The 15,031-nt window shown below is 36.8% G+C and overlaps 1 protein-coding gene across 2 annotated transcripts; it reads right to left on the bottom strand.

Moving 5' to 3' along the window:
• Position 1: 1 nt before the first annotated feature.
• eva1c (eva-1 homolog C (C. elegans)) lies at positions 2-14,890 on the bottom strand. 2 transcript variants are annotated; one of them, XM_061962848.2, is made up of 8 exons: positions 14,665-14,890; positions 11,849-12,051; positions 11,664-11,787; positions 9,319-9,471; positions 4,472-4,615; positions 4,304-4,381; positions 2,464-2,559; positions 2-2,401 (listed from the first exon to the last, which is right to left on the bottom strand). In XM_061962848.2, the coding sequence occupies exons 1-8, from the start codon at positions 14,741-14,743 to the stop codon at positions 2,097-2,099; spliced, it is 1,182 nt and encodes a 393-aa protein (XP_061818832.2). In that variant the 5' UTR covers positions 14,744-14,890; the 3' UTR covers positions 2-2,096. The 2 variants fall into 2 exon arrangements, with proteins under 2 accessions (XP_061818832.2, XP_061818833.2); XM_061962849.2 differs by having other exon boundaries at positions 11,664-11,784.
• Positions 14,891-15,031: the final 141 nt, after the last annotated feature.

Raw genomic sequence — 15,031 nt, 5'->3', positions numbered from 1 at the left:
TTCCAAAGGTCCGCAAGTACAGCTAGGATGCAACACCTTTCCTCTCTTTGTTCCACGTCTCAGAGTGCGAGCGCAGGAAGTTCCCACTCGGGAAGTCACAGGAGAGAACCACACAATAAAAGCCTGCTGGCCAACGTTTCCAGGTAACGTCTTGTTTTTGTCGTTCTCGGCCTGGAGACTTGGTTTTTAAGAACTTTGGTGTGGATCAGGTTCAAGCTAGACCTGCAACGTAGTTCTTCCAACATTCATTGACTTTATTGTCATTGCACTTAAAAAGCACACCCAGGACAGACATTGTGTGTAAAGGTGCAGACAGAACCGGAAGACTGAAAGGAAGTAAAGGTAAACATTCGGGGAGGAGGAAGAGAAAAAAGAAACTACTAGACTAAGTTCCTATTGAGTGGGGAGACTCAGTTTGAAACCAGGAAAAAAACCTCAAGCAACATAAGCCATACTTGCCAACCTGGAGACCTCTGAATTCAGAAGATGGGGGGGTTTGGTGGTAGCGGGGGTGTATATTGTAGCGTCCCAGAAAAGTTAGTGCTGCAAGGGTTTCTGGGTATTTGTTCTGTTGTGTTTATGTTGTGTTACGGTGCGGATGTTCTGCCGAAATGTGTTTGGTGTGGGTTCACAGTGTGGCGCATATTTGTAACAGTGTTAAAGTTGTTTATACGGCCACCCTCAGTGTGACCTATATGGCTGTTGACCAAGTATGCATGCATTCACTCGTGTGTGTAAAAAACGCATATCGTATTTTTCGGAGTATATGTATAAGCTCCGGCCGAAAATGCATAAGAAAGAAGGAATAAAACATATACGGTAATTTGCTGCTGGGTATAAGTCGCACCCCCCGGCCAAACTATGAAAAAAACTGCAACTTGTAGTCTGAAAAATACGGTATATTATATGGTTTGTATGAAGGAAAAGCGGACGTGACGACAGGTTTTAGAGGATGCTAAAGGCAGTGCCTTTAAGGCACGCCCCCAATATAGTTGTCTGGGTGGAAATCGGGAGAAATTCGGGAGAGTGGTTGCCCCGGGAAATTTTTGGGAGGGGCACTGAAATTCGGGAGTCTCCCGGGAAAATCGGGAAGGTTGGCAAGTATGACATGAGCACATATGAGCACACGTTACGACGTTGAAAAAGACTAGCAGGCACAGCCACAAGGGGGTGAAGCGGCAGTGTCTGTATGGTATCAGTACATAGGTGCGTGTGTGTCCATAAGCCTGGGAGCCTTTTGCCTCATTCCGCAGAGTGACCAGTCAAAACATCCTCGAAGGAAAGGGGGGGGAGGATTTCAGAGCGTCTTTCGCTGCAATGGTCTCACTGGCTGTGTTTACAGGATGACCTTGCCAGAGAAGGCCAAATTGTGGTTGGTTTTGGTTAGCTCGAGCAAACACATTCCGATAGATTCATCCATTGTCTGTTCTGGCCCTCAAATTGATCATGATATCGTCTTGCAGAGTGGAAGGCTTCTCCGAGATGTTGTCCAGTTTGCAGTTCAATTCAGAAATCGCCCACAGCTCTGTCCATCCCATCAATCCTTTTTCCAAATGTGTCCGATCAGCAGATGAGCTGTCATCATGATTCCAAACAGGCCAGACACACAACCCTCCATTTCCCCCTAAAGTCCGTTGTGTATCCAGCAACAAAAGGTTCCGTCAGGACAGGCAGGTTACCTCCGAATTTGAGCTTCTCCTCCAAAAGATGTTGTTCATTTCTTTGAGAGGCCACTTGATCAATTCAACTTCCCAGATTTTAGAGAGCATTGCAGAAAGAGTCTCCAGGAAGTTAAGAGGAGGCAGGAGAAATAAGGGAGAGGGAAGCGTTCGCCTTTGTTGAGAGCCAGAAAATAAAAAATGTATTTTAATGACCAACAGCCCTCTTAAAAGGGACAGGACTCTAGTCTAGGAATCATTTGTTTGCAGGTGTGATTACAACAGCTGCCACTAGGGAGCAAAATACAGCAAAACATGCGACATATGTGTTTGTTTTGCAGCCTCTTCTAGTGGTGCTTGGAGACAAATACAAAAGGTGCGTGTACAAAACATTTGGAGAGTAATAATTCCACTTCTTTGATGGCGCCCTTACAGACCTTAGCCTCCGTTCAAGTAAGCGTTCATCCTAATTTCCTGCACGATCATCTCCCTGCGCTCCATCCTCTCCATCCTCTCCGCCGCCTCGCTCACCTGCGTCACTTCCTCCCACTGGTCAGTGACGGATTTCGCCTCCAATGACGAGCTACCCTCAGTGTTGTCGTCATCATCATCATCATCATCATCATCCTCCTGGAGTCTGCGGCGCCCCCCGCAGGTGACTTGGACCGACACGGCGAGCAGCGTGACCACGAGGCCCAGGCAGACGCTGGAAGCAAACAGCAGCGCCGCCATGTCTGGATGCTCTGGAAGGAGAAAAAAGAAAAGTGAGGTGTGTTCATCAGCTTGTGGATGTTAACTAACAGACCTTTGATGAAGGCGTAGGCGGCGAGGGAGGTGCTCATCATCGCTCCGGAGTCGTCCTTGCCTTCGGGATGCGGGACGTCAACATGGACTGGAAGACCTGCGGAGAAACCAAGTCTGAAGCTGCTGCAGGTCACAGTTAAAGCATTCATTATTTTTATTTTACAAAGTTGAATTCACAATTGTGACAAATATAGATAGACATTTGTCAACTAAATGACTTTTATTAGTAACGATGCTTTCTTGCGGTTTAAAAATAAGGTATTTTGAGAGGTGAGTATGATGCAGCAACACTCCACACCACCAGAGGGCAGCATATATTTGGAACTGCTATGGCACATGCAGGAATAATCATTTGTAAGGAAAATACAAACAATTCCTAAATTGAATAAAATTACTGTTGATGAAGTTCTACATTTAAACAAATTAATAGGTCCATTTAATCATTTGTTTGAATAATTTAAGATGTATTATATTTACTTTACAATTAAATCTTACATTTAAGCAACTTTAATTATTTGTATTATATTTGCTTAACATGAATTAAATTGTATATTTAAGAACATTTATGGGGCATATTTAATGTAATTGTTTTGATAATTTAGGATGTATTATATTTACTTAACATGATTGAAATTTTACATTTAAGGAAATTTAATTTTTTTTTTTTTATTTAAGAATATGATGTACATAAAACATTTTTTTTAATTTAAGTGCATTTAAGGGCAAATTTTATGATTTGTTTGATTAAGATGTATTTATTTAACATTAATACAATTTTTTACAAATTTACAGATACATTCTATTTAAATATTTAAGACATTCAATTTACTTATCATAAATGACATTTTACATTGAGCAAATGTAATTTGTTTAATCGTTTAAATTATTTAAGACGTAATATATTTTCTTAACGATAGGGAAATGTTAGATTTGACCACATTTACGGTCAAATGTAATCCTTTTAAAGTTTTTAAGATAAATTATATTTACATACGGTAAGTACATTTTTACATTCAAGCAACTTTACAGGAAATGTTAATAATTTGTTTAATCATTGTAATTATTTAAAACGTATTTACTTAACATTAATAACATTTTATTTTTAAGCAAATTTAATCATTTATCCTTTAAAAAATGTAAGACATTTACCTAACATTCATAGAATTTTACATTTAAACATTCAACAATTGATTTAATCTTTTCAAATATTTAAGACACATTATTTTTATCTAACATTTATGGAATTTTACATTTAAACAAATAATCTATTTAATCCTTTAAAAATATTTAAGACATATTATATTTACCTAACTTTGTTGTCATTTTACATTGAAGCAAATGTAATCATCTATTTAATCGTTTTAATGTATTTACCTAACATTCGTGGAATTTTACATTTAAACAATTGTAATCATTTATTTATTCCTTTAAAATATTTAAGACGTATTATATTGATCTAATATTTGTGGAATTTTACATTTAAGCAAATTTAATCATTTAAAATATTTAAGACATTTACCTAAAATTCATACAATTTTACATTTAAGCAAATTTAATCATTTTAAATGTTTAAGACATTTACCTAACATTCGTAAAATTTTACATTTAAGCAAATTTACGGGGAAATGCAATATTTATTTAAATTATTCAAGATGTATTATATTTACTTAACCTTGTAACGTTTTGGCTACTTGCATTTGTACAAGCACAATACTATTTAACATGATGTTATATAATAAACACTGTTAAAAGTGAGCATTGTTATGCTTGCAACAGCAGAATTATTATGATATAAGAAAGTGTAAGTGTAAAAAAATGAAGAAAAACGTCAGAAAAGTGACCTTCTGTGCTGAGTGCTGGCGATGACGAGGTGATGACAACAATATTTGGGTCCACCTCCCTCAGTAGAATCCAAGGCACTAAAAAGTCACATCCAACGTGAGCAAAACAAAGGCTGTTGCTAGGCAACCTGCCATGTGTGCATCACAATGTTGTCACTTGTGTCTCACCGCAAGAGAAGAGCACACTGAGGTACTTCCTGCATCCGGGGGGGCACGGGTCCTTGAAGGTCTCGTTGCCAACGACGACGGCGCACCTCTGTTTGCCGTAGCAACGCTTGTTGAGCACATGTACGGCGTCCAGGCTCAGGCAGTCTGTAGGGGACGGTACAACTCTTACACTTGTTGTAGTACCACGCTCCACCATAGGGGGCAACAGTGAGTAGCAGTCAAAAGTTACAAAGTATATTTATATAGCTCTAAATCACAAGTGTCTTCTTTTGTTTTCTTTTGTCAGAACACATTTAAACCAGTGCGGCCCGCAGCTATTTTTTTAGGGGACTGTGGCACATTCTAAATATACTATTAAAAAAACATAAAAAGGTGGAATGTAACAAGAAAAAGTTTCAATGTTGATTCTAATAACACTCAAAAAGTCATGAATCAAAATCAATGTTATGAATTATTGACCTGCTGAAGGCTCTAACTACTTCACATCAAATATTACACTGGGGAAAATACTGCATATTTACTGTTTTTGCCAAAGTAAACAAGTGTTCTATGACAAAAAGTGCATAAAACATTAAAAATTACAGATGTCCGATAATGGCTTTTTTGCCGATATCCGATATTGTCCAACTCTTAAATACCGATTCTGATATCAACCGATACCGATATATACAGTCGTGGAATGAACACATTATTATGCCTAATTTTGTTGTGATGCCCCACTGGATGCATTAAACAATGTAACAAGGTTTTCCAAATTAAATCAACTCAAGTTATGGAAAAAAAATGCCAACACGGCACTGCCATATTTATTATTGAAGTCACAAAGTGCATTCTTTTTTTTAACATGCCTCAAAACAGCAGATTGGAATTTGGGACATGCTCTCCCTGAGAGAGCATGAGGAGGTTGAGGTGGGCGGGGTTGGGGGGTAGCGGGGGGTGTATATTGTAGCATTCCGGAAGAGTTAGTGCTGCAAGGGATTCTGGGTATTTGTTCTGTTGTGTTTATGTTGCGTTACGGTGCGGATGTTCTCCCAAAATGTGTTTGTCATTCTTGTTTGGTGTGGGTTCACAGTGTGGCGATATTTGTAACAGTGTTAAAGTTGTTTATACGGCCACCCTCAGTGTGACCTGTATGGCTGCAAAGGCAGTGCCTTTAAGGTTTATTGGCGCTCTGTACTTCTCCCTACGTCCGTGTACCACTCCGTACAGCGCCGTTTTAAAAAGTCATACATTTTACTTTTTGATACCGATAATTTCCGATATTACATTTTAAAGCATTTATCGGCCGATAATATCGGCAGTCCGATATTATCGGACATCTCTATTAAAAATAATATTAAAACATTTAGCTTAAAGATGTAGCTAATGGGTTTAACTATGTACCGCGCTTTGAGTCTCTAGAGAAAGGCGCTATATAAATATAATTCACCTCACTTTAGTGGGATTTTTTTTTAAGTGTTATTGCTCCAAAAATAATAATTAATAAAAATCAATGTTATGAATTATTGCCATATTTAAGTCTCCAATTACTACACATCATTGAAATATTTTTGGAGGCGGGAAATACTGCATAGGGCTGTGAGTTTTTAGCCACCACATGATTCCATATGATTGTTGATTCAAAATGAATACTTTTTGAATAACACAGGTCTATGATTAACTACATTCCTCCATAAACAGCTGTTATAAATCTAGATACATTACTTCAAAGAAAACTGGTTTTGTTTGAATAAAACATTTAATAAAGTCAAATAGAAATAAGGCAACATCACTTGTCTGTTGTAAAGTCAATGTGTACAGCAAATATAGATCATCTACATCAACTATAGGATTTGTCTGAGTGGCTGGACAGGACACATTCAAAAAAAGTTTTTTTTTAATTGATTAAGAATTGTTACAAATAATAATTGCGATTAATCTGACTTTTTTTTTTTCACACCCCTGATATTTTGCGTTTTTGCCATAAAAAGTTAAATGACAAAAAGTGCATAAAACAATTATAAAAACGTGTAATCAACAGATAGATATGAAGTTCATCTCGAGATTTAAGCGTTAAAAATGTAAATAAAATGGAAAATTATGTATAACTTTTATTTTTTACCACTTTTATGAGTTGGGCCTTTTTTGGATCCCTGATCATTTTAGTTAGATTTTTTTTTTTTGGTAACTCATTAGAAAAAAAAATAAAAAATAATGAATCTAAATGATTTATGTTATGAGTTATTGATTTATTCAAATGCTCCAATTACTTTAACATCAAATATTCCACTTCAAAATATTTTTGGGTGGTAAAACATTGCATATTTTGTGTGTTTTGCCATTAAAAACAGGGTTTGCTTTAACACAAAAGGGCAGACAGCATAAAAAAAATAATAGTAAACTTTATACCAGGGGTCGGAAACCTTATTGGCTGAGAGAGCCATGAAAGCCAAATATTTTAAAATGTATTTCTGTGAGAGCCATATAATATTTTTTAACACTGAATACAACTAAATGCGTGCTTTTTTAAGTAAGACCAACATGTTTAGAGTATAATAAGTCTCTTATTCCTTTTAATAACATTGGTATTGTTGCGTTTTGGACCAGTTGTTCCTCCCAGGGAATTCAAGTCACCAGTTGCTCCCAAGCTCTTTACGACACTTAAAGCTGAGTTGAAAAACCACCAGAGACAGAATAGGTATTTTGTAATATATTTGCAAAGCTTTGCATATATATATTGACAGAGACAGCATAGAACATTCGGATCGCCCCGCTAAGTTGGTCTGCCCTCCGAAACACCCTCTCCCCTCTTAAGTCCCTGGCAGTCCTCTCTCTCTAGCCAAAACAAATGTCCATTATCTCTCTAACATTCCTCATTCAAGGTTAAGCACACAGTTTTGCAGACAACCAAAAGACCACATTTGGAAGAAAAACACTAGCTGTTTTGTAATATGATTATGAAATAAAAAGAAGTAACACTTAAATTCGGATATATGTAAATATCTGCCTCCAACAGTATTCAGAAGATAACCAATAATAAATATAATTCTTCTTACCATTGAACAGGTGCGGTAGAAAACGGATGGATGGATTCAAATGCATGAGAATTTTTTATATTTTGAACATCATTTTTAAAAGGGGAACATTATCACAATTTCAGAATTGTTAAAACCATTAAAAATCAGTTCCCAGTGGCTTATTATATTTTTCAAAGATTTTTTCAAAATTTTACCCATCACGCAATATCCCTAAAAAAAGGTTCAAAGTGCCTCATTTTAACCACCCGTCCATTTTCCTGTGACGTCACATAGTGATGCCAACACAAACAAACATGGCGGAAAGAACAGCAAGCTATAGCGACATTAGCTCGGATTCAGACTCGGATTTCAGCGGCTTAAGCGATTCAACAGATTACGCATGTATTGAAACGGATGGTTGTAGTGTGGAGGCAGGTAGCCAAAACCAAATTGAAGAAGAAACTGAAGCTATTGAGCCATATCGCTTTGAACCGTATGCAAGCGAAACCGGCGAAAACGACACGACAGCCAGCGACACGGGAGAAAGCGAGGACGAATTGGGCGATCGCCTTCTAACCAACGATTGGTATGTGTTTGTTTGGCATTAAAGGAAACTAACAACTATGAACTAGGTTTACAGCATATGAAATACATTTGGCAACAACATGCACTTTGAGAGTGCAGACAGCCCAATTGTCATCAATTAATATATTCTGTAGACATACCCTCAAGTCAGCAGGCCAGGGAAGCTAGGGTGGATATTCTTCTCTTGATCATCTTTGGTGGCATAAGGGACGGTGTGAGCCAAGACATCCAGGGGGTTTAGCTCGCTTGTCTGCGGGAACAAACTGCCGCCATCGCTTGCCGTGCTAGCGAGGTCCTTTGTCCCTGAATTGCTCACACACTCCGGCAGATTCAATGGGGGTCTGGCGGCAGATTTCTTTGACTTTATGGTTGGAAATGCATCTGCTTTGAGTGTCGCAGGATATCCACACATTCTTGCCATCTCTGTCGTAGCATAGCTTTCGTGGGTAAAGTGTGCGGAACAAACGTCCAATTTCTTGCCACTTTGGCATCTTTGGGCCACTGGTGCAACTTGAATCCGTCCCTGTTGGTGTTGTTACACCCTCCGACAACACACCCACGAGGCATGATGTCTCCAAGGTACGGAAAACAGTCGAAAGAACTTAAAATAACAGAGCTGATTTGACTCGGTGTTTGAGAAAATGGCGGATTGCTTCCCGATGTGACGTCACGTTGTGACGTCATCGCTCCGAGAGCGAATATTAGAAAGGCGTTTAATTCGCCAAAATTCACCCATTTAGAGTTGGGAAATGGGTTAAAAAAATATCTGGTCTTTTTTCTGCAACATCAAGGTATATATTGACGCTTACATAGGTCTGCTGATAATGTTCCCCTTTAACACTGTGATTACCAGCTAAACTATTCATGACTTATCCTGTTAAGCAAAGGTTTATCTCCGAGCCAGATGCAGTCCTCAAAAGAGCCACAGGTTCCCTACCCCTGCTTTATACCGACAGTTTGATCTAGATTCAAGTGTTGGAAAAAAATGAAATATTTTTAAAAATGTTATGACCGAGACCCTTTGCCCGCGACCAAACTTAAAGGGAAGCCCTTAGTGTAAAAAAAATTAAAAATCTCTGTATTATATTGATTTTGACAATGAAACATATCAAAATCTTTGCTTTTTCAGTGTGTGGCCCTCAGTGGGAAAATGTTTTATGTGCTACCCCCTGCTGGTTGTTTATTGCTAAAAGCGCTTATAACCCGATTGTTTTTGGGGCTGTGTTGTAATCAGCACACATGTGGTCTGTGTCGTTAGTGACTCACCAAAGAGGGTGTGTGGGGTCAGGGTGGAGGGGCAGGTGTCCTCCTGGTGTAGACCTCGACCATAGACCGCCGAGTAGATGTTCAGCACGCGGGGATGCTTGCAGCGGAACACCACCGTCTCACCCTCGCACGCCACTCGCCTTTTGTGCTCCGCTAAGGCAAGGAGAAATCACAAGTTAACATCATCCAAGTCATTTTGACATTTTTTTTATTATAAACAGTTTTTTTTAAGTCCCACTAAAATGATTGGGGATCTAAAAGTGCCCTCACTCATAAAGTAAGTTATACAGTTTTTATACTTTTTATTTTTTTACTTAAAATGCTAAAGTCTCTAGACCAACTTTAGATCTATTCGTCAATTATACATTTTTTTGTTTATTATGCTTTTTTTTGGCAAATAAATCTTTATTTTTTATGGCAAACACAAAATATGCAATATTTCCCCCCCAAAACTATTTCAAAGTGTAATATTTGATGTGAAGTAATTGGAGCCTTAAATATGTCAATAAGTCATAACAACATGGATTTTAATTCATCAATATTTTTTTGTTTTTAAAAAGTAAAAAAAAAAATCCCACTAAAATTATTTGTGATCCAAAAGTGTCACACTTGTCATTACTTTTATTTAACGCTTAAATCTCTCGATCAAGTTCAGATCTATCCGTCGATTATAGGTTTTTATTTTTGTATGTTTTTGTTCAATGCCTTTTTCGTCAAACTTTTTTTTATGACAAACACACAAAATATGCAGTATTTTCCCAATAAAGAAAACTTTGTTTTTTAAAAACTAATTTAAAGTGTAATATTTGATGTGAAGTAATTGGAGACTTAAATATGTCAATAATTCATAACAACATTGATTTTGATTCATTATTATTTTTTGAGCAATGACAGTTTTTTTTAAGTCCCACTAAAATGATTGGAGATCTAAGTGTCCTCACTCATAAAATAAGTCATACGTTGTTAATACCTTTTTTTTTTTTCTTTAAATGCTAAAGTCTCTAGACCAACTTCAGATCTATTAATCAATTATAAGTTTTTAATATTTGTTTTGTTTATTTTGATGCTTTTTTTTGTCAGAAAACTTTTTTTTTTACGACAAACAGACAAAATATACAATATTTTCCCAATAAAATACTTAAAGTAGATAAAGTGGAATATTTGATGAGAAGTAATTGGGGGGTCAATAATTCATAACATTACATTTTGATTCATTATTTTTTTGAGCAATGAGGGTTTTTTTGGTTTTTTTAAAGTCCCACTAATCTAAAAGTGTCCTCACTCATAAAATAAATCATACAGATTATACACCTTTTTTTTTTTTTTTACTTTAAATGCTAAAGTCTCTAGACCAACTTCAGATCTATTCGCAAATTCTATGTTTTTATATATATTTTTTGTTTATTTTATACTGTTTTTGTTTAAAGAAAACTTTGTTTTAAAAAAAATAATTTAAAGTGTAATATTTCATGTGGCTTTTAGGCCACCAGAGCCTTCAATAGGTCAATAACTCATAACAACATGGATTTTAATTAATTATTATGTATTTATTTTTAAAAAGTTTTAAAAAAAATATCCCACTAAAATTTTTTTTTTTTTAACTTATAACTCAAATCTCTCGATGAAGTTCAGATCTATCCGTCAATTTTAAGTTTTTATTTTTGTATGTTTTTGTTTTATGCCTTTTTCGTCAAACGTTTTTTATGACAAACACCCAAAATATGCAATCTTTTTCCCCAAAAAATATTTCAAAGTGTAATATTTGATGTGAAGTAATTGGAGCCTTGAATGGGTCAATAATGCATAACATTACATTTTGATTCTTTTTTTTTTTTTTGAGCAATGACAGTTGTTTTTACAGTCCCACTAAATTCTTGGGGATCTAAAAGTGTCCTCACTCATAAAAATAAGTCTGAGTTTTTATACTTTTTTTTAAAAGCTTAAGTCTCTAGACCAACTTCAGATCTATTTGTCAATTCTATATTTTTATATATATTTGTTGTTGTGTTTATTTTATGCTCTTTTTAGGGGAAAAAAACGTTGTTTTTATGGCAAACACCCAAAATATGCAATATTTTCCCAAAATAATATTTCAAAAAATGTGAAGTAATTTGAACCTTAAATATGTCAATAATTCATAACATTGATTTTGATTCATTATTATTTTTGATACAAAAACATCTTACATGGCAGTTTTGTGTTATTAGAGTCAACATTGCAACTTTTTCTTCTTACATTTCACCTGTTTGCTCTTTTATTACACTTTTTAAAACATTTGAAGAGTATTTTTATAATGTTCAGATGTCACATTGGACACCTCTGTTTAAGCCAAATGGCTGACTTACTGGGTTTACACTTGTAGTCCACATGGAGGTACTTGCTGGTACCGGGACAAGGGTCGGGTCCAAAGAGCAGGTGGTTGACGTAGAGCTGACAGTCTCTGTGGTTCTGACACTCCGACAGCAGCTTCTGTGAACACGCTCAGACAATCAAAGATGGCAGAACCACGGTCCGGGTCAGGGAATCGCACCTGCAACACGGTCAGAGACGAGCAGCCGCGGTTCCGGGCCGCCTGGACGGTGGCGGGGTCCGCCAGGCACCGCCGGGCCAGCTGGCCGGCGCCGTAGAAGGCGTGATGGATGGAGATGGTGGAGTGGCGAGGACAGTGGAGGCGTACAGGATGACCGTCGCAGGCCCAGACCGAATGAGTGCTCAGGATCCTGGACAGGTAGTCTGGAACGCATTTGGAAACCATACTGTGCCAGGGTCTAGGTAACACCTTGTCTGAATCTCCCCAAACGTGTCCCAATCACAAAGATGAGGTCTAATTATTGTAGTTATGAAGTCCGACTGGTAGGAGACCACGGGGAAGACCCAGGACACGGTCTCCCAGCTGGCCTGGGAACACCTCAGGATCCCCAAACCTGTTCCATCAGTTTGTGCTGCAACATTTTTTTGGGTTTATTATTGTAGTTTTTAAGTTATTGTTTTACAGTTGTGTTATTAATGTGTAATAAACATGTTACTAATCAGAACCGGACCTCAACTGTGTCAAAATCTCCCCCAAATTGTCAGATTTTTTTTGTGATGCAAATGTTTTTTTTTGGTTTATTATAGTCTCTGGGGCGGTGCCAGCAACTTGAGGGTTCCGGGTTCGATTCCCGCTTCCGCCATCCTAGTCACTGCCGTTGTGTCCTTGGGCAATACACTTTACCCACCTACTCCGAGTGCCACTCACACTGCTTTAAATGGAACTTAGATATTGGGTTTCACTATGTAAAGCGCTTTGAGTCACTAGAGAAAAAGCGCTATATAAATATAATTCACTTCACACGTCACTATAAGTTAACGTTTTACAGTTGTGTTATTAACGTGTAATAAACATGTTACTCATCATAACCAGACCCCCCAACTGTGTCAAAATCTCCCCCAAATTGTCAGATTTTTTTGTGATGCAAATGTTTTTTTGGGTTTATTGTTTTTTTTTACAGTTGTGTTATTAACGTGTAATAAACATGTTACTAATCATAACCGGACACCCTCCCCCCCCCCAAATGTGTCAAAATCTCCCCCAAATTGTCAGATTTTTTTGTGATGCAAATGTTTTTTTTTTGGTTTATTATAGTCTTTAAGTTAACATTTTACAGTTGTGTTATTAACGTGTAATAAACATGTTACTCATCATAACCAGACCCCCCAACTGTGTCAAAATCTCCCCCAAATTGTCAGATTTGTTTTGTGATGCAAATGTTTTTTTTTGGTTTATTATAGTCTTTAAGTTAACGTTTTACAGGTGTGTTATTAATGTGTAATAAACATGTTACTAATCATAACCAAATTGTCAGATTTAATTGTGGTGCAAATGTTTTTTTTCGTCAAACTATTGGAGTTGTTAAATTATTAACAAATTATGATTTATAATCAGCTCCATAAAAGGTTAAATAGCAAAAATGTCAATTGGGACACAATTTAGGGAGATTTTGACATAGTAGTTATGATTAATAACATTAATTACATGTTAACATAAAAAAACATAACGTATTGAATACGTTAAAAAAAACCTAAAGCGGCACAAACGGACATTTTTCGTAACAAATAATTGTGAATAGTTTGGGGAGATTTGAACATAGTTGGGGAGGGTGATTGATAACAGTTACACATTAATAACAAAGAAAACATAACATTAAAAAAAACATTTTAAAAAATGGCAATTTTTGCAGCACAAGTTTGAGGAGATTTGGGGTGGGGGGGTGATTAATAACATTAGTAACCCATGAATAACATTAAACGATTTTTTAGAAAAAAAGAACATTTTTGCAGCAAAAATGATTAGGACAAGTTTTGAGCGGCAACTTGACAAAACGTTAATAACTTCAACATAATAATAGTTAGACCAAAACATTTGGAATAAGTTTGGGGAAATGTTGACATAATTGGCTCTAGTTATGATTAATAACATAAAACCCACAAAACGGTGACTAGTTTGGGACGGGGGTTATGAATATTGAAAGGTTAATATCTTAAAAACTATAATAGACAACAAAATGCAGCACAAACGAACCTGGATGACGTCACCAGTCACAGAAAATGTATTAGGAATAACGTTAAACTGATCACTATGGCAACTTTCATTCTGGACAATATTTATGACAAATGTGTGCTTTGTCTTTAAAGATGTTCTATTTGGATTTACACTGTGTGAGGGAAAAACTGGAAAAGGAATTTTAACTTTGCAACCTCATTATTTTGAGACACTTGTGATTTAGGGCTATATAAATAAACATTGATTGATTATACTCTGGGGCAAGTTTTATATTCATAAATGTAAGGTTCTCAATGCCCAACCTTTTTGTGCCTTTAAAAAAAAAAGGGGGTTACAACTTGACTTTAAAACGCTTTCTACCTCTTGCAACCAAACTAAGCTAAGCTCCAAATTTAAACTATTTACATAACTTGTGTGAGCCGATAACTACACACATATATTTTACATTCTACTATAATTACTTTATTGAATTAACATTAATTAATTTAAAAAATTGTCCTCGATCATATCATATATTTATGTTTGTAAATGTTGAACTTTATAAATAAAGGTATATGGGGGGGGAAAAAATCAAAACTAACAAACGTAGTACAACCTTTACACAGGTTATTCTTAACGCTCTTTGAAGTTAATAATAGCATACATATTGTTGATATTTCATAATAATAATACACTTCTAAAAACCTGAGGACACATTACAGTACACAGGTAAAATAATGACAAGATAGGCACTTGTGATCAGTAGAGTATAAACGCATCAATATGAAAAATGTACAGTGACGTCATCATCATCACCATCTTACTTGAGAAGTCCGCCAGTCCGGTCCCTCTCCTGGTCCACAGCAGTAAAGTCAGGTAGAACAGGTCCGGTCCGGGTCCCATGGCTCGCCTGTGGGCTCATATTAACCGCAGCAAGTGGACCTGGCCGGACCCTGCACACATGACACCGTGAGCAGAACCGGAACACCGCGGGTGCAAAGTGCGTGGTTACGAGTGTGGGGCGCGGAGGGACAAAGTAGTGCGCCACACAAGTTGTGCTGAGGCGCCTCCGCTGGGCTTTAGGGAGGGGGCGTGGCCGAGCGGCGTGTGACGCACTTGGTTTGTTTACTTCCGGTTTTAACTTTTGAAAACAAACACGCTGATTTGAAGGACAATGGAGATTAGTTTGAA

This window comes from Nerophis lumbriciformis, linkage group LG09 (assembly GCF_033978685.3).
Source record: "Nerophis lumbriciformis linkage group LG09, RoL_Nlum_v2.1, whole genome shotgun sequence".
Classification (NCBI taxonomy): Eukaryota; Metazoa; Chordata; class Actinopteri; order Syngnathiformes; family Syngnathidae; genus Nerophis; species Nerophis lumbriciformis.
This window is presented reverse-complemented; position numbering and strand designations above follow the sequence as displayed.

What these genes read in the sequence shown, in the direction of transcription:
- eva1c (XM_061962848.2), bottom strand. Translation starts at nt 14,743, where the DNA reads ATGGGACCCGGACCGGACCTGTTCTACCTGACTTTACTGCTGTGGACC. An exon ending in GACCCCACACACCCTCTTTG is followed by an intron (nt 4,616 to 9,318) that starts GTGAGTCACTAA and finishes CGTCCCCTACAG; the next exon opens with ACTGCCTGAGCCTGGACGCC. An exon ending in CAGTGTGCTCTTCTCTTGCG is followed by an intron (nt 4,382 to 4,471) that starts GTGAGACACAAG and finishes GTGACTTTTTAG; the next exon opens with TGCCTTGGATTCTACTGAGG.